Genomic DNA, 24572 nt, shown 5'->3' with positions numbered 1-24572 from the left:
GACCTTGTATCTTTCCATCAAGTCGCCTCTTACTCTTCTAAATTCCCATGGGTATAAGATACAAGTCTAGCTTGCCCAGCCTTTCCTCGTAAGACAATCCACCCATTCCATGTATTAGTCTGGTAAACCTTTCCTGAACTGCTTCCAAAGTATTTGCATAGTTACACATCCTTCGTGCATCCAGAACAACCTTATAATGGCTTCTTCCAATTGTTTCTTAAATTATCCCAGAAGTTTCACCTCCAGGATAGTGCCAGAAATCCACTACAACAATTTGGCACTCTGCATGAACAAGCATCTTCTTTCGGCAGTTCTAAACATATGTTCTAGTTTGAACCATTCATGCCTTTTTCTACTCCAGTAGTTTAGTGTTTTGAATTTATTATCATAAACTTATATATGAAATCTCCTTACAAACTTAATTGCATGCCAAGGATTTATTGTCAGGCTATTCAGCATTTCCTTGGAGTTGTTGATTATCTTTCACTATTTCTGTTTGCTGCCATCATGTATGTTTATGAAAGAAAATCTTTCTTTCCTGCTGGAGACAAATGTTTCTTATGCTGCAATCTTATTAGTTAGTGCTAGAGGGAGATATTGCTTTAGTTTTGTGTTGTTAAATCCATCCTATAGTGTGGTTTTACCTTTGAAGATGTACAGACCAAACTGTAGTCAAGCTATTGGTAAGTCATTGAGTGTTTTTATTTGAAGGAACTAAATCCTACAAACAGATAACACATTCAAATAGACAAAAAAATTGACAATTAGTAATTCCAGCATGGACCTTCATGTATTCACTGAAAACATAGAACCAATCACTGATGCTTAATCTTCTTTTCCCTGTGCTGCCCCCTCAACATCCCCCCCCAACCCCCCAACACGATCCCCCCCCAACCTCATCTCCCCGTCCAATTTATTGTTAATTGGAAAGTCAGATCTGAGATTGGAGAACTGAGCCAGGTTCGGGAGCTCTTGTCATTCAAATCTTCTTGTACCAAATAATGTGGCTATCAAATAATTGATAGCAGCAGAAATGGCAAGTTCAGATATTCATGGATTGCTGACCAGTGGGATTGAAGAGGAAGTAATACTGAATATGGATGACATATATAAGTGACCTTTTCAATGACATACACTTCCAAGACATCAAGGACTTCAATGTACTTTCAGGTGGTGAATTTAGTTATGCCTAAAACGCTCCCAAACACAGGAATCTTATCAGTTTTCATGGTTAGACACAGGGTTCAGGTAATTATATGTAACAGAACCCTGTAAGCATTCAATCATGTACTCTCCACTTGTAACATGTATATAGACTGACTTGGACAGATAGAACATGCTGCCACTATCATCTCAAAGCTGAACAAGCACAATAAAGTTGAATATACTGCCCTGGCTTATCTAACTTCTCTCGGTGCTACCTATTGAAATTCTGCTACAACAGTTCACAATCTAGATGGGCATGTACTAGGATTCCTCTGGTTAAGCTAATAGCTGTAAATGTGCCTAAGATACAACTGGAGAGGCAATCCTCAGACAGCAACTCATCCAAAATCTTGGTGCAACAGGTTGGACAGCTCCTGAGATGAAATGGAATGCTGTGATTGGCCCAGAGAACACCTCCTTTCGTCTTCACTTTATTTTTAGAATCTGTCAGCCTGAAGTGTCTTGGACACGTCTCCCACATCTTGCTTCATCCATGGCGTTTTCACGGTCAAACTGACCGCATCAATCTCTTGAGGTTCCTGGGCCTCCAGATCTTCATCCTCCAAAGAATTCTCATCCTCCTCCATTTCACTTTCTGGCTATGGATCACCACTTTACAGTGCCAGATTGTGAAGGGTGAAACAGAGTGACGATGCATAAAACCTTTACTGCAGTGTGCCATCTGAGTGGTCCGAGCATTTTCAGAATCCCAATGGTCTGCTATTAGGGAGCGTGTGGAACAGTAAGCAGCATTTGTACTTCTGCTCAGAACATCTCTGAGGGTGATGCACTAGTGTCATCAGCCAGCATTTCACTGGGTGCCCTTTGTCACTAAGCAACCATCCCTGTAATTATTGAGGCCCTTCGAAAATTTCAGGCACCTGGGAGTGACTCATGGGATAGGTGCCATGACAACTCTCAACTTTGGCAGAAGTGTGAATAATGTGTTTACGACGATCATACATCAATAGTACATTGATGGAATTGTACCCTTTGCAGTTTACGGTCTGCTGTCATGGAACCCTTAAAGCCATATGGTGCAGTTGATCGCACCCTGCGTTATGGGGAAACCTGAGATGGCTGCAAAGCTGGTAATTTCACAGCCTAGCTGTCTTTCTGCATAGCAGACCTCACATATTGATGTGCCTTCCTGTAAAGTCAGGAAGGCATTTCCTTTATGTAGTTATGTATTGTGGACTGCGAACTGCCTTAAATGTCCCCTCTTAATTCCTGGAATGACCCACAGGCAAAGAAGTTGAGCACAGCGGCCACCTTTAAAGCCACTGGCAGGAGATAGTCTCCAACTCCACTGGGCAGCAGGTCTTCATAAAGGATGTGACAGGTTTGATGCACCTTAGCTCAGGACAAATGCAGACGTACCCAGTACTGTCTCTCACTCACTTGTAAATAGGATACTCTCGGCCTGGCGATTTGCTTCCATTGTCTGGGTTTTTCCTCTTGACCCTATTCTTGTTCTTATTCCCCTTCACCCTGAACACCAGGCAAGGTGTCATGGTGGAGTGATGCTCTGCATCATCTCTTCCTCCTTCACCTCATTACAATCCTCAAAAAGGCAGCATTGAGCCCTGGACCCATCTCCATTTCCACCTTCTCTGCGAAATGCAACATTAGAGATTAATGAGGAATGTTTCAAGTCAGTGAAGCGCACAATCTGCCACCCGTAAGAAATGCAATGGTCTACAGTGCTTTCAGCTCCATTTTCATTGTCGCTTCCTCGTCTTTGAGGTGCTACCAGGCTGCCATCCAGAGACATGACATCTCAATGCCTGATTGATATGAGAAGGTTTGAATGACAAGAGCTCCCTAACCTGGCTGAGTTCTCCAACCTCAGATCTGACTCTCCAATTAACAGTAAATTGCTGATGATTAATTACATGCTGCCCTTTGGCACGTTAGGAATGCCAATTCTGGAGAGTTCCTGACTGGCTCCCATTAATGGAATGTCACAGATGATGCACCTACACCTCCTCCATAATTTCCTGCATCTCCATATTATTCATTTAATGTGTTAATGCTGATATGCTGTGAATATGATGGGTTTCCCTTTTACAGCACTGAGAAATGCATCGGTTTCCCATGGTTTTCTTCATTGAAGGTCTTCCTCCTTTCTTCATAATAAGTCTCCAGTTCACTCTTGCAGCACTAACAAATTAGAGGCCTCCCCAGAATGTGCCCCTTAGTGCAGCAGTGCACTTCTCCCACACAGCTTCAGACCTTTCCCATTCAGAATTGCTTCTACTTCCAAATTAAAACTGTGCAATAACTCCAGTATCGTTGCTCTGTACTACTATTTCCAAAATGAGCTTCAAGTTCCCTCCTTGACTGTCTATCTGTGTCCCCAACATCTACCTGGAACTTACTGATGTGAAGGTACAGCTCCCTTCTGTTGTTCTCCAGCCTTCCCCAATACTACTGGATCCCATAGTTGTGTGGACATTCTGATCCTTCCATCACTACTGAAGTGCCCATGCTCCTTCTGGAGGCTTTGTACAGAATCACCTACTGAGGTGCAGCCCTCACCTCTGGAATTTTTCTCACACTCCTGTTGCCTTTATAATGTGGTCCCCAAATACAGGCTACAGATGCATCCCATTAAATCATCATATTATCTGCAGCCCATACAGAGACAGACCAGGCCTGTGGACAGTGACTGTGAGGCAGCCCTGCACACACAGCTGTGTTTCTTTCCTCTGCAACACACAGCCCATGACTGATGGATGCAAAGCCCCATGAGTATCTCTATCTCTAACTCCTGAATGTAAGCCCAAGACCAAGGAGTCTCACTTTCACATTGTTGCCCATTGTCTCCCTTCCCAACCTATCCCTCTTGTGGCACACAAACAGCCCCCTCTGCCCCACCACTTTTCCATTTGAGAGTCTGCGTGCATCCCTTCATTGTTCAGTCATGTGGTTCCCTTTCACCCTTTGATTTGAAGTGTTTCAGTTATCCATGTTGGGCTGCAGCTTTCCATCCCTCAGTCTACCCTCTCCCTCCCATTGTGTTTACTGCCTCCCAGTGTGTTTATTGTTCCCCGACCTACCCCCTTGCATAACCTTCCTTCTCCACTGTTCCCTCCGTGTGTTCAGCCTTTCCTACCCCATCCCCCGAACCCCTTCCAGGCCTTCCTTCCCCATTGCCCTTCCCCCTTTGCCTCCTCTCCCCACATCCCTTTCCACTAAATTCTGCTGCTCAGTCTTGTCTGACTACCACTGCACCATGCTGTCCTTCTCGACAACAGTGGCACCATTGGGTACAGACCACCTCCAAGCCACACCCCCATTCCAGCTGTTCAGCTGGCCAGAGCAGGCCGGACAGGGGCATGCAGTGGCAGATTTGTAATAAATCTAATTGAGTCCTGTTCTAAGGGGAATGGGTCAATCAGAGTTTGCTGTTGCTCCACATTGCCTGCTGATAGACTCAATTGTATTTCTCCAGCTTATCAGCAAATTTAGTGCTATCAGGCTAAGATTGGTGCCCCCGCAGCCACTGGCCAGCATGAGCGCCCCCACCCCCCACCCCAGGTTAGTGCCCTGCGCTGTGGCACAGTGTTTCATTGCAAGTCCATCTCTGATAGGAGTCTATTTCATATTGAAATGGGAAACTGGCAGAAGGTGAACAGGCAGGGAAATGGTTGTGAGAAGGAATTGGTAAAAGACACATCCTTAAGCTGCATTCAAGTATCTGCATATGGCACTCAAAGTGATTAGTAACTATGATTAATGTGAAAACAGATAGAAAAATAATCCTGTATTAATTAATAACTACATCTTGTCACTATTTCATATTAATTACAAATGATGACTGAAAACTGAGAATTTTGTGAAGAATGTTTTGCAATTCAGTGATTAATGATTCACAGTGGGTATAAATGCCTTAGTGTCAAAGGTAGTGTTATTTCTGTGACAAATTGGCAAATCACTTTCGATAGAAAACACACGTGCCTTACATTTATCTGAAAAATATATCAGGAGGACATAGTACTTACTACTAGGATTTTTTCACATGGTTGTGAAAAAGCATACCACAGTTTAATGTGACTTAAATTGCAAAATTAATGTGTCCATGTTCAAATGTCAGGTCATAATTAGCTTAAATAAAGGTTAGTCTTTTAAATCTTGAACAGTATGCCACTAAAGAATTAGCAACAAATTGCACTCTTATTGGAAGGTTCTAGTTGATACCTTTTGCCTTTAGCGATTAAAATAAGTGAGTTAATAAGCAGGTAGTGGGTGGCATTCAATTATTTCCCTGCCAATCATACCTCCCACACTACATTCTTGAACTTCAAATGACCCAAGTGCTATCAGAGCTTTGAATTTATTGTTCTGTTTGCAGGTCTGTAATAAACTGTCTCAGATTTCACCTTTTTATCATTTTATAATATTCCAGCCATGTTTTGTAACATGCAAAAACTCCTTAAACTAAATGAAAGATGAAGTTTAATTATCAAAGTTAATAATATTGAACATTGACTTGCAATAAATATAAATCATAAGATCAGTGAATCACATTTATTGCACATTATTTATATTGTTGGTGAGTTGATATAAATATACGACTACAACCAACATAGCTATAAATTTTTCCAAGTTTTTTGGTAATCTGCAGAATCATGGAAGTAAGCAACTCAGCAAAATAACTCAACAGTTTCAGTAGTGAGTTTTTTTTATTGACCATGTTAAATTGGCTGAAACAGTTTCTCAGGTGAGTGCAACTTTTGGAAAAAAAAATTGACCTCTGGTTGAACACCAGTGCTAACATCATTTTACTTTTGGCCAATGAACAACATTGTAAAGAGTGACGTAGGCTGGAATAGGGAGGAGTGCAGTGGCTGTGATCATGACTACAATATTGATGATTGCCTTGCAATGAACCTTAAAAGCTAATGTTGCCTTATTTTAAACGATGGAGTTAAGTGGAAAAGTTGATGTGTTTAGAAAGAAAACTCTTAGCACCAGATTTACACGTTAGAAATGTGTGACTCAGAAAGCAGACTGGCCAAGTAGAAGTGTAGGTTAATGTTTGACATGTTCTAAAGGGTTAAACAGAGAATGGGGAGTGCAGAGTGAACCTTCTTGTGGTACTGACAGTGCAGTCATGCTCAACTGAGATAACTCATGCATGATTTGACAAAAGTTAATACTGTTTGTTTGCATTGTTGAGATTAACAGTAGTGCTCTCGATTTTCACTTTTGCTTTTTTAACGTGTTTGAAAGGACAATAGAAATAGGCAAACAAAATTAAAGAAAAATGTTAGTCCCAGCATAATTCTTAAAATAGACAAAGATGATGAGACTTCAAGAGCTCAATTTTATCATGGACTTCGGGACCTTGACTTCAGCACCAGATAGGGGAGCCAAGCCTGCACTTGGCAGCAGCAAGAATCACTCAGTATTTTTATTTTCTAATTATTCATCTCCAGGCCCACTGTCCAATTATGTCAGAGGCTGGCAGCTCAAACCTCATTAGCAGCACCCATCGGAGAGAGGTGGTCATTGCTGAGGTGGGTGGGTAACCTCAAGTGCATCTCAGATAATATTATCAGGATTTCCAATGGCAGAAGAGTCCTCTGATTGAAGAGGAATCATTGAAGTTATGGGAGCTGCCCTTCCTGCCTACGCACCCATTTTGGGCCATGGCTCTCATGGTTCTTCCTGGCTGCCAGGGGGAGCCTATCTTCAAGAAAGTAGCAGCCTTCTATGTGGTGGTGGTTTGCAGGGTTGGGGGAAGTGGGTTGCACCTTGGCATAGGCAAAATGCAACTGCCTCCCTCATTTTTAAAAAATATTTCATGAGATATGAGCATTGTTGGCAAGGGCAACATTCATAGCCCATCCCTGACTGACATTTGAGGAAGTAGTAGAGGTGGTAAGTCAATTGCCATTTTCTTGGATTTCTGGAGTTCATCTGGATTGTTAGGAAAGAAGTTCCAGGTTATAAACCCAGTGACAGTGATGGAATGGCAATATAATTCCAAGTCAGGATGGTGTGAGGTTTGGTCAAACCTTGAGAAGTCAAAAGGTGACTCATTCACTACAAAATTCTCAGTCCCTGACTAGCTCTTATCACGATGTGGAGATGCCGGCGTTGGACTGGGGTAAACACAGTAAGAAGTCTGACAACACCAGGTTTAAGTCCAATCGATTTATTTGATAGTAAACTCGCAAACTTTCGGGGTTTGCCCCTTCGTCAGGTGAATGGAGAGTTCTGACCTCAGACAGAGCATATAACAGCACAGACAGTTTACAGATATATCTGTACATCTATAAACTGTCTATACATGTACATCTATACATTGTAAACTGTCTGTGCTGTTATATGCTTTGTCTGAGGCCAGAACTCTCCATTCACCTGACGAAGGGGCAAACCCCAAAAGCTTGCGAGTTTACTATCAAATAAATCGGTTGGACTTAAACCTGGTGTTGTCAGACATCTTACAGCTCTTATCACCACAGTTGTTGTGCTTGAGGTCATATAACTCACAGGGTAACAATGTCATTGTACATCAACGGAGATGGATAGATTCTCTCTTGTTCAAGATGGTCTTTGTTTGGCACTTACATGACACGAATGTAACTTGCCACTTGTCAGCCAAATCAGAATCTTGTCCAGGATTTGCTACATTTGAGCATGGATTATTTCAGTACCTAAGAAGTTGTGAATGGTATTGAACATTGTAAAATCACCAGCGAACATTCTCACTTGTGACTTTATGACAAAGGAAAAATTATTGATGAGTTAGCTGAAGATAATTGGTGTTTGGACACTACTCTGAGGGACTCCTGGAGTGATACCCTGGGACCGAAATGATTGACCTCCAACAACCACAATCATCTTCCTTTGTGCTAGCTAATACTCTAACGACTGGAGAGATTTTCCCCACATTCCCATTGACTTCAATTTAGCCAATACTCCTTGGTGTCACACTTGATCAAATATAGCCTTGATATCAGGGACACTCACTCTCACCTCACCTCTTAAACCTAGCTCTTTTGTCCATGACAATGTAATAGGTTAGGAGCTGAGTGGCCCAACTGGAGCATTGGTGCGCAGGTTATGGCTGAGCATGATAGCACTGCCAGTGACACCTTCCATCATTGCTTTGCTGATGATCAAGAGTAGACTAATAGGATAATTGCCCAGATTGGATTTGGCCTGCTTTTTGTGGACAGGACATAACCTGAGCAATTTTCCATATGCTATTCAGATGCCAGGGCTTGACAGTTCTGGAACAGCTTGGCTAGGAGGCACAACTCAATTAGGAACACAACATGGTTGCAGGGTACTCTCGACTGGAAGTTAAATATCCAGGGGTATCAGACTATTCGGAAGGACAGACAGGAAGGTAAGGGAGGTGGTGTAGCTCTGATATTTAAGAATGACATCAGGGCAGTAGTGAGAGATGATACAGATTCTATGGAGAAAAAGGTTGAATCCATTTGGTGGAAATCAGAAATAGTAAGGAGAAAAGGGTCACTGATAGGCGGAGTCTAAAGATCACCAAATAATAACATCACAGCAGGGCGAGCAACAAACAAAGAAATAACTGATGCGTGTCAAAATAGTACGGCAATTATCATGGGAGATTTTAATCTACATGTCGACTGGTCAAAACAGCCTTGAGGAGGAGTTCATAGAATGTATCCTCGATAGTTTCGTGGAGCGGTATGTAATAGAACCTACAAGGGAGCAAGCAATCCTAAGTCTGGTCCAGTGTAATGAGACAGGAATAATTAATGATCTCACAGTTAGGGTTCTTTTTGGATAGAGCAATCCCAGTATGGTTGAATTTAAAATACAGATGGAGGGTGAGAGGTGAAATCTAATACCAGTGTCTTGTGCTTAAAAAAAGGAGACTTCAAAGAGTTGAGAGAGGAGTTGGCTAAGGTGGACTAGGAGCAAAGACTTTATAGTGGGACAATTGAGGAACAGTGGTAAACTTTCAAAGCGATTTTTCACAGTGCTCAACAAAAGTATATACCAATGATAAGGAAGGATTTAGGAAAAGGAATAATGAGCCATGGATAGCTAAGGAAGTAAAGGAGGATATTAAATTGAAAGAAAATGTATATAAAGTGGCAAAGATTGGTGGGAAACTAGAGGATTGGAAAACGTTTAAAGGTCAACAGAAAGCCACGAAAAAAGCTATAAAGAAATGTAAGATAATTACGAGAGTAAGTTAGCTCAGGATATAAAAACAGATAGCAAAAGTTTCTACAAATATATAAAATGAGGTGAACGTTGGTCCTTAGAAGATGAGAAGGGAGATTTAATAATAGGAAATGAGGAGATGGCTGAGGCATTGAACAGTTATGTTGTGTTGATCTTCACAGTGGAAGACACAAATAACATGCCAGAAATTGTTGACAGGGAGGCTGTGGCAGGTGAGGACCTAGAAGTGATCATTATCTCTAAAGAGGTAGTGTTCAGCAAGCTAATGGGGCTAAAGGAAGACAAGTCTCCAGGCCTTGATGGAATGCATCCCAGGGTACTAAAAGAGATGGCCAGCGAATTTACAAATACGCCCATGGTATTTTACCAAAATTTGCTGGGCTCTGGGGTGGTTCCAGCAGATTGGAAAACAGCAAATGTGTTGTCACTGTTTAAGAAATAAGGTAGACCAAAGGTGAGTAATTACAGGCCGGTTAGTTTAACGTCTGTAATGGTTGAATCTATCATCAAAGAAGAATTGGCAAGGCATCTGGATAGACATTGTCTAATTGGGCAGATGCAGCATGAGTTCATGAAAGGGAGGTCATATTTTAACTAATTCACTGGAATTCTTTGAGGACATTACCAGTGCGGTGGACAATGAGGAACCGGTGGATGTGGTGTATCTGGATTTCCAGAAGGCATTTGACAAAGTGCTGCTCAAAAGGCTGCTGCATAAGATCAAATTGCGTGGCATTAAGAGTAATGTATTAGCATGGAGAGAGGATTGGTTAACTAGTAGAAAGCAAACAGTGGGGATAAATGGGTGTTTTCCTGGTTGGTGATCAGTGACTAGTGGTGTGACTCAGGGATCAGTGTTGGGACCACAATTGTTAACAATTTACATAGATGATTTGAAGTTGGGGACCAAGTATAGTGTATCAAAGTTCGCAGATGACACTAAGATGAGTGGTAGAGCAAAGTGCGCAGAGGACACTGAAAGTCTCAGGAGGGATATAGATAGTTTAACTGAGTGAGCAAGGGTTTGGCAGATGGAATACAATTTTGGTCAATGTGAGGTCATTCATTTTGGTAGGAATAAAAGGAAAATGGGTTATTATTTAATAGGTAAAAAAATTGCAGCATGCTGCTGTACAGAGGGACCTGGGTGTCCTTGTGCATGAATCACAAAATGTTGGTTTGCAGATGCAACAGGTAATTAAGAAGGCAAATGGAATTTTGTCCTTCATTGCTGGAGGGATGGAGTTTAAAAATGGGGGGTTAGTTGCAGGTATATTACATGCTAGTGAGGGGTACTGTGCACACTTTTGGCTTCCAACTTGAGAAAGGACACTCTGGCACTGGAAGGGATGCAGAGGAGATTCACTGGGTTGATTTCAGAGTTGAGAGGGTTGGCTTATGAGGAGAGACTGAGTAGACTGGGACTATATTCATTGCAATTTAGAAGAATGAGGGGGGTGGATCTTATGGAACCATATAAAACTATGGAGGAAATAGATAAGAAAGAGGCAGGGAGGTTGTTTCCATTGCTGGGTGAAACTAGAACCGAGGGACATAGCCTCAAAATAGGGGGAACAGATGTAGGACAGAGTTGAGTAGAAACTTCTTCACCCAGAGGGTTGTGAATCTGTGGAATTCCCTGCCCAGTGAAGCAGTTGAGGCTACCTCATTGGATGTTTTTAAGGTAAAGGTATTTAGATTTTTGAACAATAAAGGAATTAAGGTTATGGTGAGCAGGCGGATGAGTGGAGCTGGGTCCGCAAAAAGATCAGCCATTATCTTATTGAATGGCAGAGCAGACTCAAGGGGCCATATGGCCTACTTCTGCTCTTAGTTCTTATGTTCTAATCCTCATTGAATCATGGTTGGATCCTAGTCCAACTAGAATGGGGGATTTTCTGAACCGTTACAGATTGTGATTAAACATGTTTCTGCTGCTGCTGATGGTCCAGCGCTTCATGGATGCCTAGTTTTCAGCTGGTGATCAGTTCTTAGTCTGCCCCATATAGTACAGTGGTAATGCCATACAACATAATGGGCAGTCCCCTTAATGTGAAGACTTGACTTTGTCTCCACTGAGGCAAGTCCTACCGATACTTCCATGGACAGATATTTCGTTGGTAGATAGATTGGTGAGGGTGAGGTCAAGTAGGTTTTTCCCTCTAGTTTATTCCCTTACCAGAACAATCTTACAGAGATGTCTTTCAGAGTCAGTCTCCATTTGACCAACCAGCTATGGTAAAATTCAGTTCCAAGCATCTTACCTTTTCATCTATTCTGCTTGTGAATAAGCATATGAGTGGGTTTCTGAATATTGCATTGAAATTAGTGGCATATGCAAGCACCAATCAGTATGCTGACCTTCAAATTTTGTCTTTTCTGTTTTCCAATGGTTATTTTTCCTCTTGGTAATTTTTGTTCACTTTACTGAGGTAAATCTGCTTCTCAATTATTTTAGTAGCTTCTCGTTTTATATAGGTTTTTGCAGATATCTTTCAGTGATTTAAATGACTGCAGGTCAGGAGCCCCTTATGTAGCAAATAAATGCAGGTTCCTCTCCAAAGCATGCACTGTGCTTATTTAGCAGCATATCACAGCTCCTTCATTGTGGCTGGGTCAAAAACCTAGACCTCCCTTCCTTATGGCACAGTGTGTTTAGCTACACTAGATACACTGCAGCAGTTCATGAGGTAGAATACTGTGATTTATGGATGGTTTTGAGAAAGTAGAAGTGGTGGCTCTGCTTGACACAGTAATAGAATTCTGGGCCTAAAACATTTAACTATTTGAATACTTTCGACTGCCCCGCCTTGTTCTTGGCAGATGCACTGATTGTATAAATTGAGGTGCACCTGACAGCAAACTGACCTTCACTAGTGTTTCAGCAGTTGCATTTTTATCGATTTTTCTAATTGTCCTTTGAGAAAGTGGTGGTGTGCTGCCTTCTGGAACTGCTGCAGTACATCTGGTGTAGGTGCCATGAGGGAGGGAGTTCCAGCCACTCTGTAGAAACTGTGAAATGCTTCGAATGGTGTGTACTTTAGAGAGGAACTTGCAGTTGATGGTGATCCCATTCATCACCTGCGCTTGTCCTTCTAGGGGCTGTCACGTTAAACAAAAAATTGCAAGGTGTGTCACGAATTGCATAAATTTCTTTCTCTCATAGCCTAACCATTTGAATAGAATAATTTTTTTTGAGGGAGTCAACTATCTTTTATCTTTCTGATTTTGTGATAAATTCAAGGAAAGGCTGTAATTAAGAACTATCAGAAGTTATATTTTAAACTGACTATCCTTAATAATCCAGACTCAAGGATGGTGGCTGATGGAGCAAGATGTTTTGATGTAGTGGACTGTGGCAGCTAATAAGACAGATGAAGGCAAACTGCCAGACTGAATAATGGCTTGGAGCTGCACACATGTGCAAATAGCGAGGCTTCCAAAACTTCTATGACAAGCTCTTAGGCCTGATTGTTCAAAGTTGGCATCCTCTAAGAGAATCTTCATGAAAACAGATTCATTAAGTCACATGGCTTCTTCCTTACAGCAGAATACATAGTGATCAGCGAAGGAGAAACGTTTGTGTATGTTTTTCACTTCACCACAACTGCAGCTGAACAAATACAGCTATTTTATGTGTTTTTTAATCACTTGTGTAAAACAGTTCCAAAATATGAAAAAAGTTTATTTAGTTTCTTACTTGTGTGATATGTTGTCAGAAAAAGGCACTGATGTTAAGGACATCTACAAGTGGTATATCTTTCAAATTTAATGAATAAACCAACAAATTAAAGGTAGTTTTATTATTGTAGAAAGTAAATATAACTTAGTTAATATGGTAGCTAATTTTGTTTGGAATGGAAATGTTGATATCAATACAATACATTCGAAGACCGTTTTAACAAACTGCTGTAATTTTAGTTTCAGTATTTTAATAATTAAAATGAAATGATTAGGAATTTGGGTAATGATGCTTCTGAATAAATATTTTGGGGGCGACCTTACCAAAGCAATTCTAAGTACTGAATGAGTGTGAAAACAGGGGGAGTTTCAGATTTTTTTTGCCAAGGCTATAAATAAAATCTCATGCTATTTAGTGTCAAAAATTGATGCGCAACCTGATTCCCCACAGAGAGGGAGTGGTCAGTCTATTCTCGCTAGAAACCCAACTGCTTATACAAGAGGGCACTATCATTTATGTGTACATCTCTCTGTTCTGTTGCACAGAACAGAGAGATCTATGAACATCCCCCCCTCCCCGCCCCCCACCCCCATCACGGTTATCACCTGCCCCTCAATCACTGGCCTCCCTGACCAGTTGCCCCTGCGATTGCCCCTGCCACCTGCTCAGCTCAGTCATTCATTTCCCCTCCCCAGGCGTGGTTGATTACAGCCCAAACCCTCCCCCCTCCTCCCCACCCGGCCCGGTCAATCACCGCCAGGTTGGTACTGCCAGGGCCCCATGCTGGCAATGCCAGGCTGGCACTGCCTCCCAGCTCATGACCACCCGGGTCAGTAAGATCCCAGGAATAAGAAATTGGGCATGAACCCAATTTTTCACCTTTCGCACCATCTTACTAGTTCATCCCGCCCATTGTCCAGTGTGACGAACCGGTAAGATCACCACCATTGGTTTTGCGCACAAAAAAAACTTGCTGCTACTTTCAATAAAACATATAATTTTATGGATCCTAAAATTACTATGCCACAGAGAGCCATACATAAATTTACATAAATCTGCCGCTTTTAAAAGTTGAGATACAAACCACATCTAAGGACATCAGGAGATTTTTAAGAACAAGAGATGGCCATTCCACGTCTTAAAGCTGCTCTACCACTCAATGGATTGTCTCTTTTTTCTTGATTCCCCACCCTGTCCCACCATAGGTAATAGTTTCTTTATATCTACCTGACAAAATTCTTTTAACATTCTAAACACCTTAATCAGGTCACCCTCAATGTTTTGTAGGTCCATATCAATATAACATATAAATCAGGGGTCTTTTAAAAGTGCAAGCATAACAGGAGAGTGCCCTGTATTAATGTAACCTGTGCGCCAGGTTTTGCAGTCATGGTTTGCATCATATCATTCACATGTTAAAATAGTTTGGTGAAATGAGTAGACACATAGCAGATTAAATTTAATGCAGGGAAGTTGTGTATTTTAGAAGGAAGAATGAGGAAGCAGTATAAACAAAATGTCATAATTTTGGAAGGAGTGCAAGAGCAGAGACATTGAGGAGTTTATGGACACAGATACTCAAAGATGACAGGACAAGCTTATAAGGCTGTTTAAAAAGAAAACTTGGGCTGGATTTTTAATTCAGGATCAGGAACCTGATGCTTTGAAAATTTTCATGTGCAAAATTCAAATGTAAATCAACTAATTGGACTGGGGGTGAGTTTGGTGCCCAACCAGCAGGGCTAGGAGGAGCATAAAGCCATCCCATTGCCTTGCTGAATGTTATAGGCTTACAGTGTTGTAAAACAGGCATCCCATTGCCTTGCTGAATGTTATAGGCTTACAATGTTGTAAAACAGACATCCCATTGCCTTGCTGAATGTTACAGGAAGCAGATAGCGGGCAAGATTTTCTGGCCATCTAGCCACTGGTTTCCTGCTGGCAGGAGGTAGTGCAGTGTTTGCTAGCTGCAGGATTCACTGGTTCCACCACTGTCCAAGTAAATTCCCACTGATGTCACCCCATGCCGGTGGGAACTGGAGAATCCCGCCGGCATGAACGGCTGGAGAATTCCGGCCCAGATACCCAGCACTGTTAAGGTGCATAAAAGTGTTGAAAACATTCACCAGGCAGATAGGTGAAGTACTTTGTTTCTATCACCGTATTTTCCTTACTTTGAATATCATGCACAGCAAATAGTGTTTAACTCACAACAGCTAATCACTTAAATGTACAGGACCTCTTCCTTCTCTCCATTTTGAAAATTCTCTTCTCCTTTGCCCATTAACCAGCCCCTCAGTGAGTTTAACAGGCTGTTATTTGAAGGCAAGCCAGTCCTGGCTTCCTCCTCACTGGCCTCACTTAGAGAAATCTCACAATTCTTTAAGACATTGGGATCCAGAGGATCTTTCTGGACACACAATCTTCAGTTCACACCCATGTCTGTGCTTGCCTCGAAAGGGTACTCTTGGCTTTATAAGTAGAGGCATAGAGCACAAAGGAGCAATGCTTTATAATATTGGTGAGGCCTCAGTTGGAGGTTGTGTCCCGATCTGGGCACCGCACTTTAGAAAGAACACCATAATCTTGGATTTATAGAATGGTGCCAGGGATGTAAATTTCAATTACATACGGACACTAGAGAAATTGGAATTATTCTCTTTAGAGCAGAGAAAGTTAGGGAATAATTCAATGGAACTATGGAATTTGATTGAATGCATGGGATGAAACAGTTTCTGGTGGCTGGAGGGTCAGTGATCAGAAGACACAGGTTTAATGCGATTAGCAAAACAACTGGGTTGATCAGGAGGTTATTTTTCACACAGCAGTGAACTGCCTGAAAATTGTTCGAAGCAGAATTCAGTACTAACATTAAAGGGGAATTGAATAAATAGATGAAGAGGAGAAATTTATAAGGCAACGGTGAATGAGCAGAGAAAAGGGACTGACTGGTTAGTTCATTCAAAGAATCAGAACACTCATGATAGATCAAATGATGACCTCCTGCATTATATGACTTTATTGTAATTCCTTTGAAACCAGCCACCAACTGCACTGTTTCCATTAGATATTGATGAATGGATAGTTTTTGAATTTTTTGACAGAATACTTCTCCTCCCCTGCACTCCGTCACCATACCAAGAAAAATGTACATTAAGGAAAAATAGTGAACAATGTGAGATTGGAGATGGCACCAAAGATCGCCCCAAATTGAGTGAATTGGACCAGAGATCTGGTCATCAAAATTTTGGACCTCACTACTTCTGCTTGCAGAACTAAAAGCTGATGTTCAGTTGGAAAGCCAATCCATTTCTTTTGACTGAGAAATTCCACAAGGTCTGAAATTCCATAATCAGTGTGAATTTTTCCCATCCCGCCCGCCACAGAGGGTGCGGAGCACGGAAAAGTCTATTGACCTCGGGCAGGATTTTAGGGCAAATGTGGCCAGAAAATGCCATCCCATGACTTTTTTTTAAAATCCCATCCCATGCCTTTTTGTTTAAGTTGTGTGATAGATCAGATTAATTTGATTTAATTCAATGAGAAAAGATCTTTTTGGCGAAGTCAAAAGACTTTGAAATTTCAGTGAAATAATGCAATGAGAAAGGATCAATTCTGCCTGGAATGGCATGTTAGGGTTTTCTGATATTTTGTTCTTGGATGTGGATGATGCAAGCAAGGCTGTATTTTGTCATGAAGTTCTGAAATTGAATCTTCTTGCTGTGCTTGAATTATGAACTTACTGGACAGGAATTGAGGATGGAACTTGATACGTGCCGGACTTGAAAGTCACAGTCAAGTCCTCTGTCGCAAATTTTAATTAACGAATTCAGAGTGTCATAGAATCCCTACAGTGCAGAAAGAGGCCATTCAGCCCATCGAGTCTGCACCAACCACAATCCCACCCTGGCCCTACCTCCATATCCCTACAAATTTTACCCACTAATCCCTCTAACCTACACATCTCAGAACACTAAGGGCAATTTTAGCAAGGCCAATCAACCTAATCCGCATATCTTTGGACTGTGGGAGGAAGCCAGAGCACCCAGAGGAAACCTACACAGACACAAGGAGGATGTGCAAACTCCACACAGACAGTGACCCAAGCTGGGAATCAAACCCAGGTCCCTGGAGCTGTGAAGCAGCAGTGCTAACCACTGTGCTACCATGCTGCCCCAACCACTGTGCTACTGTGCTAGCCTACAAGGAGAATTTCTCGTTTGTATGGGCTGCGCATAATGCAATTTTGCACTGGCCAGTAATTCAGATGATACCAATTAGATGAGTTGCACCTATCAGCTAATGAGGAAAGATGAATAATGGTGACAAATATAGCCACTAAACTGATATGAAACTGATATGAAATAACAAAATGCTGTCAATACTGGGAATCTGAAATACAAACAAAAGATGTTTTCCTAGACTCCCAGGAAAGCTTGGAAGCATGAGCTGAATACTGTTCCAATGAATTATTGGTCACATGCAATGAATTTATTGCAAAGGCGCTAACACCAATAGAAGAAAATACATATAAGGAAAGTCCGCTGGGACTTCTTACAGCTGCCACCAGCACAAGAACAAGATCAATATAGATAGATTAAAACTTCCCCTTTGGCAAGATGGGGTAAATGTACCAGTATAACATGAATAAAAAATAGTCATGTCTTATTCTGCAGGGGCCACCATATTTTTGAGCTAGATTTTTCTCGAGATCTACGTCACTAGTCTGTATGCAGGCCTCATGTACCACAGAAACAGAATGCATTTCTTCCTCCCTGATATTGAAACCCAGGGACTGGAAAAGAGCTTTCTTATACCAAGTACTGATGACTAACACAGATGCAGTCAAATTCATTTAGCTTAGATCTACAGAAGTCTGGCTTAAGGAGAAGCAATTTTAATGAATGGGTAGTTTGAAACAAAATTTACATGTTTCATAGATAGCAGGCTGCATTTTACATGCCCCTGTTGGGTGTGTTTCCAGCAGGAGCCAGGGTAGAGGCATGTAAAATAGGGTGAGTGCGCACCCCACCAAGCCCCAAGCTCACCCCCATAATAGGGAAACTGGGCAGGTGCTGAAATAGCAGCCCGCCCACCATATTCGATCTTCAACGGCTGCCCCAGATTGGCTGGTGATTCCACCTCTTCCCCCCAATATTGAACTCTCCTTTCTTCCGAGCCCCTCCCAGACTTAAACCCAATCCCCCGTGTCAACCTCCCACCCCTCCATTCCTTGACCAACTGAAACTCTCCCTTCCCAAGACCTTGGACTTAGCGGCTTTGGCGACCCCTGGACCTTCACTGCTTTCTTCCTGCAGTCCCAGCAGTGGCTACCAGCACACCCATGGCCCTGCCGAGACTGAGGGAAAGAAGAAGCTGCTGAGCACTCAGATTGGCCAGCAGCTCCAGAGGCTGGGACTTCCTTCCCACTTGGCCTTTGTTAAGCCTGCCTTCAGTGGGGCAGGCTAGGGTGGAGTAGGTCGACTTTACTGCTGGGGGTTAGCCATCCTCCCTCTGTGCTATTGACCTTAACTTTAAACATGGTGATAAGTACTAAAGATAAGCTTTGGCTTACTGCAGCCATATCAAGTGCCAGGAAGGGAACCAATGGGCAGAACTTTTCCATTTTTGTACCTAGTGCTGGCTGAGGTGAGAAAACCAGTGAGTAGCTCACTGGCTGCAAAACTGGCCTTTCTGGCCAAATAATCCAGCATTCACTGCCAAAGAAAATCTGAGGGCAAGGTCCATGTCATCACGCTGGTGGGGCAATGCTGGAAAAAGCTTGCAATGCTGGGAATCCTGAGGAAGGGTGCCTAAATCTCTGATAAGAAACCAAGAACTTCCCCTTCCCCCATGTACATGGAGACCCCCACCCTCTCCCACCTCCACACAAGCGGGTCACAGGAAACCATCCCCCACACCTCCTCCCATCAGACACAGGGAACTCCCCCCCCTCCAACTGACATTGAGAACCACCACTCCCACGTATAAGAGGAACCCTCTCCCTAATGGAAGTCTCCACAGAGTCCCACCTTGGCCCCCTAGCACTCTCCCCTGTCAGTGCTCCCTGACACCCTGGAACTTCCCCACTGGGACTGCCCCTCCCTCCAGAGGCAATGATGAAGGGTAAGGCTAGGAGGCATTGCCAGGGCATTGCCTGGTTATATCCTATACATTTTTGTGTGCCACCAGTAGCTTTCTTTTGCCTTGTTCCCGTTTTTTAAAACCTGTTGTAGACCTCACTGACTGAGAGGGGAGATGCCAATATGGGGGGAACATACAGCATAGAAACCCTTCATGAGTGATGACTTAATTAAATGAATCTCCCAACCTTTAGGGCAGGAACCCATTACGTCACGAGTGGGGGGGGAGAATTGGCTGGATGGGGACAATGGGATAGTGAATGTGGGTGCAGAATTGCAGCCAATATGATAACAGGAGCAAATGAAAGTGGTAGCTAAAAAATGGAGGACTTAAAAATTATGATAATTAAGTTTAAGCGCTAAAGACATTGCTAACATAATTGAATCAAAAATGAAAAAGCATTAAAAAGATCTAATCAATGGACATGTGAAGTACTAGTGGATGTGAAGGAAAGTAGAGATTGAGGAATATGAAATTAGGAAATCCATAACAAGTAAACAGAATATTGAAAGGATCAACAGAATGAGAAATCAGATGTAATTTAAAAATAGAATTAGAAATGTCTTCTACAATGTATGCTTTAAATAAAATGAATTGCCCTAAATTGTACACCATTGCAGATATTGGAATGTGGAACTGTATAAAGGTTACCTCTAGGATTAAATTTGGAAATTGTTTTTGGCAATGCTCGTGGAACAATATATTCTCCTGACACTCCTCTGACAGCAAATTGAACTTGCAAATGGTTAATGTCTCTGATAAAATGTTCTAACCATGTTTTGAACCTTTGTCCAATAATACTGTAAACAGTAATTTCAATGTTGCATGCACAAAAATTAATCCAATCTCGACAGCTTTTTTTTTCTCTACCTAGGAAATTGTGTTAGTGGTTTTTTTCGGTGCTGAATATATGGTGCGACTGTGGTCTGCAGGTTGCAGAAGTAAATATATCGGTGTTAAAGGGAGGATCCGGTTTGCCAGAAAACCTATTTCAATTATAGGTGAGGACTTCAAGGAGTTCCTTTCAATTCTCTTGATTTTAATCAATTTTTAAATCAAAAGTAACTCTGCTTTCTTGAAATAATTGTCAAGCAGAAAACATCAAGACCAAAGGAAAGTTCAGCACAGGAATAGGCCCTTTGGCCCTCCAAGCCTGTGCTGACCATAATGCCCTAACTAAACTAAAATAACCTTCTGCCCTTACTTGGTCCATATCCCTCTATTTCTTCGCTATTCCTGTACCCATCCAGATGCCTGTTAAATGTTGCCAATGTGCCTGTTTTCACCACATCCTCTGGCAATGCATCCCAGGCACCCACCACTCTTTGTGTGAAAAGTTTCCCCTGCACATCTCCTTTCAACTTTCCCCCTCTCACCTTGAACTTGTGCCCCCTTGTAATTGACACTTTCACCCTTGGAAAAAGCCTTTGCCTATCCACCCTGTCTATGCCTTTCATAATGTTGTAGATCTCTATCAGGTCTCCCCTCAGTCCCTGCCTTTCCAGTGAAAACATTCCGAGTTTATTCAACCTCTCATAGCCAACACCCTCGAGACCAGGCAACATCCTGGTGAACCTTCTTTGCACTCTCTCCAAAGCTTCCATGTCCTCCTGATAGTGTGGTGACCAGAACTGCATGCAATGCTCCAAATGCGGCCTAACCAAGGTTTTATATAACTGCAGCATGATTTGCCAACTCTTATACTCAATGCCCCAACTGATGAAGGCAAGCATGCCTTCTGAAATACATTAATCAGATCCTGAGGTTCTACACAAGTTTCTGTTTTCTGACAAATACCAAATATAAAAATACTGTGACACAGTATATTTTTACATAAAAATGGTTCGGTAGCAGATATGGAGTAGTTTAATCATGTAGAATAAAGTTTTGAATACACTAAATGCTTCTCACAATAACACTGGGCAGAATTTTCCATTTTTCAGATGAAGTGTGGTGGCAGGCAGGATAGTTGGCAAGTTTTCTGCTGATTAGCAGAGCAAGTTCTCACAGTCAATCTTCTGCTTGAAAGTTAATTAATTATGCATTGGCAAGCTGTTGACCAGATCACATGGTGGGGAGCGCATTGGTCCGCCTGCCTCCCCTTACCTGCTGGGTGGAATTTTACAGCTCTGTCATAGTGGGGGCAGGCCTTAAAGAAAAGTTCCTCGACTTTGGCTGGACTGGAAAATCCTACCAGCAAGAGGGGCTGTAAAATTCCACCTGGGAGGGGGGTGGTCAAAGTTATGGATGCCATATTTTAAGCAGTGCCCAAGCACACATGCACTCTCCACATACTAGTTGTGTAGTACGGCCAAATGCAAGTCCTCCAAGAAAAGAATGCCCTGTGCTTCTCGATTCAGCTATGATTCCCTGGTGATTCACACGTGGGTCGAGATGTTCTCTTCCCAAAAGATAGAAATAGGAGGAAGACCAGCCTGACCTCAGTGGCCCGGGATGAACTTGCCAAGGAGACTTGTGCCTGTTGCACACAGAAAAGAAATGCACTGTGGTGCTGGAAGAAGATGAATGATCTGATCCACTCTGCCAGGGTCCGTCCACATTCTCTGCAGCCTAAACTTCCACTCTCATGTGGGCATCAAGCACTTTCAGGCTTACAGACAACAGGAATCTTACATTATCAGCAGAAGGGGGCATCTGCACTTAATACCTCACACACTCTTTAACATTGTCACCATCTCATGTATCACCTTCCCACTCTTCAGTGGTCTGCCTCAAATTCATGCTGTGTTTAGCAAAGTCATGCTAGTCACTTGCCCCTTGTGTCAGTTAAGTGCATATAGATACAGAATTGCTCTTTTAAGTCTTGCAATATTTGATAGAATTATGTATGCCTGTGTGCCTTGCATGGTTGACATGTAATGTTTGGCATCACTACTGAACAATGTTCCTTTGCGTCTGAAGGCACATTTGCAACCAACTCAAAATTGAAATGGTTGCTGAAAGTGTTGCATGCTGGTGGCAAAGTCTGCACAATGTGCTGTTGATTCAGGTTGCATGCTGGTGCACTGCCTTTCACATTGCTGGTGCCACAGACAGAACTGGCTGCAGATCTTTCTAATGCTGAAACCTTTGTGATTCTTGGGGGTACTGGATGCAGGATGCAGGCTGAAAGATGAGTTTGCTTGAGATATCGACAGTTGGAAAGGACTTCCTGATCATTTCCATGCCTCTAAAGGACAGGAGAAATGCGCAATTGTGACCTTATGTAGACCTTACTCCTCCTGGAACCTCATGGCAATCAGTGTGTTATGGGTACCTCTTGCATTACATTACAATGGCAGCCTCATCTGGAACATCTCCATTTGACCCTCTTCAGATCCTGTCCCTTCCAAATCTTCATTGAGGAAATCTCTGCTACCTCCATATCTCTGTTTGGCAAATGATCTCCCCTTTGAAGCACCAGTTTATGCAGTGCACAGCAGACCATGGTGATATGGGGCATCCTCTATGGAGAGTATTGTAGAACACCAGTCCAAATATTAGAAGTGCATCTTCAGGATGCCAATGTTCTGTTTGATGATGGATGTTGATCTTGACACAGAATGGGCTGCATTCTATCTGTCCTCCAGGGCATTTTAAAGATGATGCACTGATGTCTTTCACCAAGTCTTCTGTAGGTAACAAAAACAGGAATTATTGGAAAATCTCAGCTGGTCTGACAGCATCTGTGGAGAGACGAGAGCCAACATTAAACATTGTCTCTATTCTCTCTCCACAGATGCACAGACTGGCTGAGATTTTCCAGCATTTTCTGTTTTTGTTTCAGATTCCAACATCTGCAATATTTTACTTTTACTTTCTGTGGGTATCCCTTCTCACCCTGTAAGCACCACAGGCCCTCAAAGATCTGCAACATCTGGGAGTGACTCAGGATGTAGGAGTTGTGTGAACTCCCAGAGAACCTGGCACAAACATATGTGATCACCTTCTGATGATCGCACGCCAGCTGCAGGAGTGGAACTCTTTCCTGTCGATGAAGGTCAGTGGCTGCTGCCAGGGAGCTTTTAAAGCAACCTATGTGCAATTGAAGCAGTCTGTACACCTGGAAAGCCAGGGCTTGTTAGAAATCCCTGAAATCGAGCTGCCTGGCTGGCTTCACCATTGTGAACTGGATGTAATGATGTGCCACGCTCTAAAGGCCATCTGCAACTGCCCTTATACATTTATGCACGGAGAACTGAGAAATCTACATAGGTCTCCAGTGAATCCAGTGGGGGCAGCCCGGTGTTGGAGTGGTTAGCACTGCTGCCTCACAGCATCAGGGACCCGGGTTCGATTTCTGGCTTGGGGTCACTGTCTGTGTGGAGTCTGCACGTTTTCCCCATGTCAGTGTGGGTTTCTTCCAGGTGCTCCAGTTTCCTCCCACAGTCTGAAAGACGTGCTGGTCAGATGCATTGGCCATGCTAAATTCTCCCACAGTGTGCCCGAACAGGTGCCAGAGTGTGGTGACTAGGGAATTTTCACAGTAACTTCATTGCGGTGTTAACGTAAGCCTACTTGTGACACTAATAAATAAACTTTAAGACTTTAAACTGAATCCCTGGAAGAAACTGCTTGCAAAATAATTGAGCGCAGCGATCATCTTTACCGTCACTGGCAAGGGATGGCCTCTCAGTCCATGTGACGTCAGATCTCGTGAAGAATATGACAGATCTGAGTGGAAAATTTCAACTTATTTTCCCACTGGCCTTGCACTCAGTTTTACATTCTCAGCTACCTTGATGTCTGCTGTTGACAGGTTTGGAGAATTCTACCCATTATTTTGGCAGAGAATAAATCTCAGGAAATGCATCAAGCCAGACCATTCTTTTGTCATTGAACACAGCTCCTTGATTCTTCTCTCAATTGCTGCAAAGGAAAGATATAACTTGGGTAAAATCCTGGACATGTTTTTATCATTTATAATTTATCATTTTCAGTGAGATTGAAAAGAATTCGAAACAATGGCCAGGATTTTGTGCCCCCCTTCTGCTGCAGGTGTCAATGGCAACGGGAGCACAAAGTCTCACAAAAACTCAAAAACGATATTCGTGCTGGTGAGATCTCATGATGTCATCATGCCCACCCCCACCAGTAACGTGATGGGGTTCCTGCCACGCAATGTTAGGAACCCAACTTAAATACTTTGTAATATCATTAACAGGCTTCCCGACTGTATCGTCCCCCCACATTCAGATATCTCCCATCACTGACAGGAAATTTGGACCAACAGGAACCCAACAGAGAGAACCCACCAGGGGTACAGAAGTAAGTACAACTTCAAGGGGGAGAAGAACATGTCCAGGCAGTATGCTGGCAGTGCTAATGCACTGTCCCTTGGCATTGC

The 24572-nt window shown here is 42.6% G+C and overlaps 1 protein-coding gene across 1 annotated transcript in view; it reads left to right on the top strand.

Moving 5' to 3' along the window:
* Positions 1-24572, top strand: part of kcnq1.2 (potassium voltage-gated channel, KQT-like subfamily, member 1.2) — a 483492-nt gene that overhangs the window by 50604 nt on the left and 408316 nt on the right. The window contains exon 3 of the mRNA XM_080191027.1: positions 20100-20226. Coding sequence (XP_080047153.1) covers positions 20100-20226 — 127 coding nt within the window. The remainder of the gene's footprint in view (positions 1-20099; positions 20227-24572) is intronic.

Source organism: Carcharhinus amblyrhynchos, chromosome 6 (genome assembly GCF_965287045.1).
Source record: "Carcharhinus amblyrhynchos chromosome 6, sCarAmb.v2.hapA, whole genome shotgun sequence".
NCBI lineage: Eukaryota > Metazoa > Chordata > Chondrichthyes > Carcharhiniformes > Carcharhinidae > Carcharhinus > Carcharhinus amblyrhynchos.
Note: the sequence above shows the minus strand (reverse complement) of the source record. Positions and strands in the feature narration are given on the sequence as shown.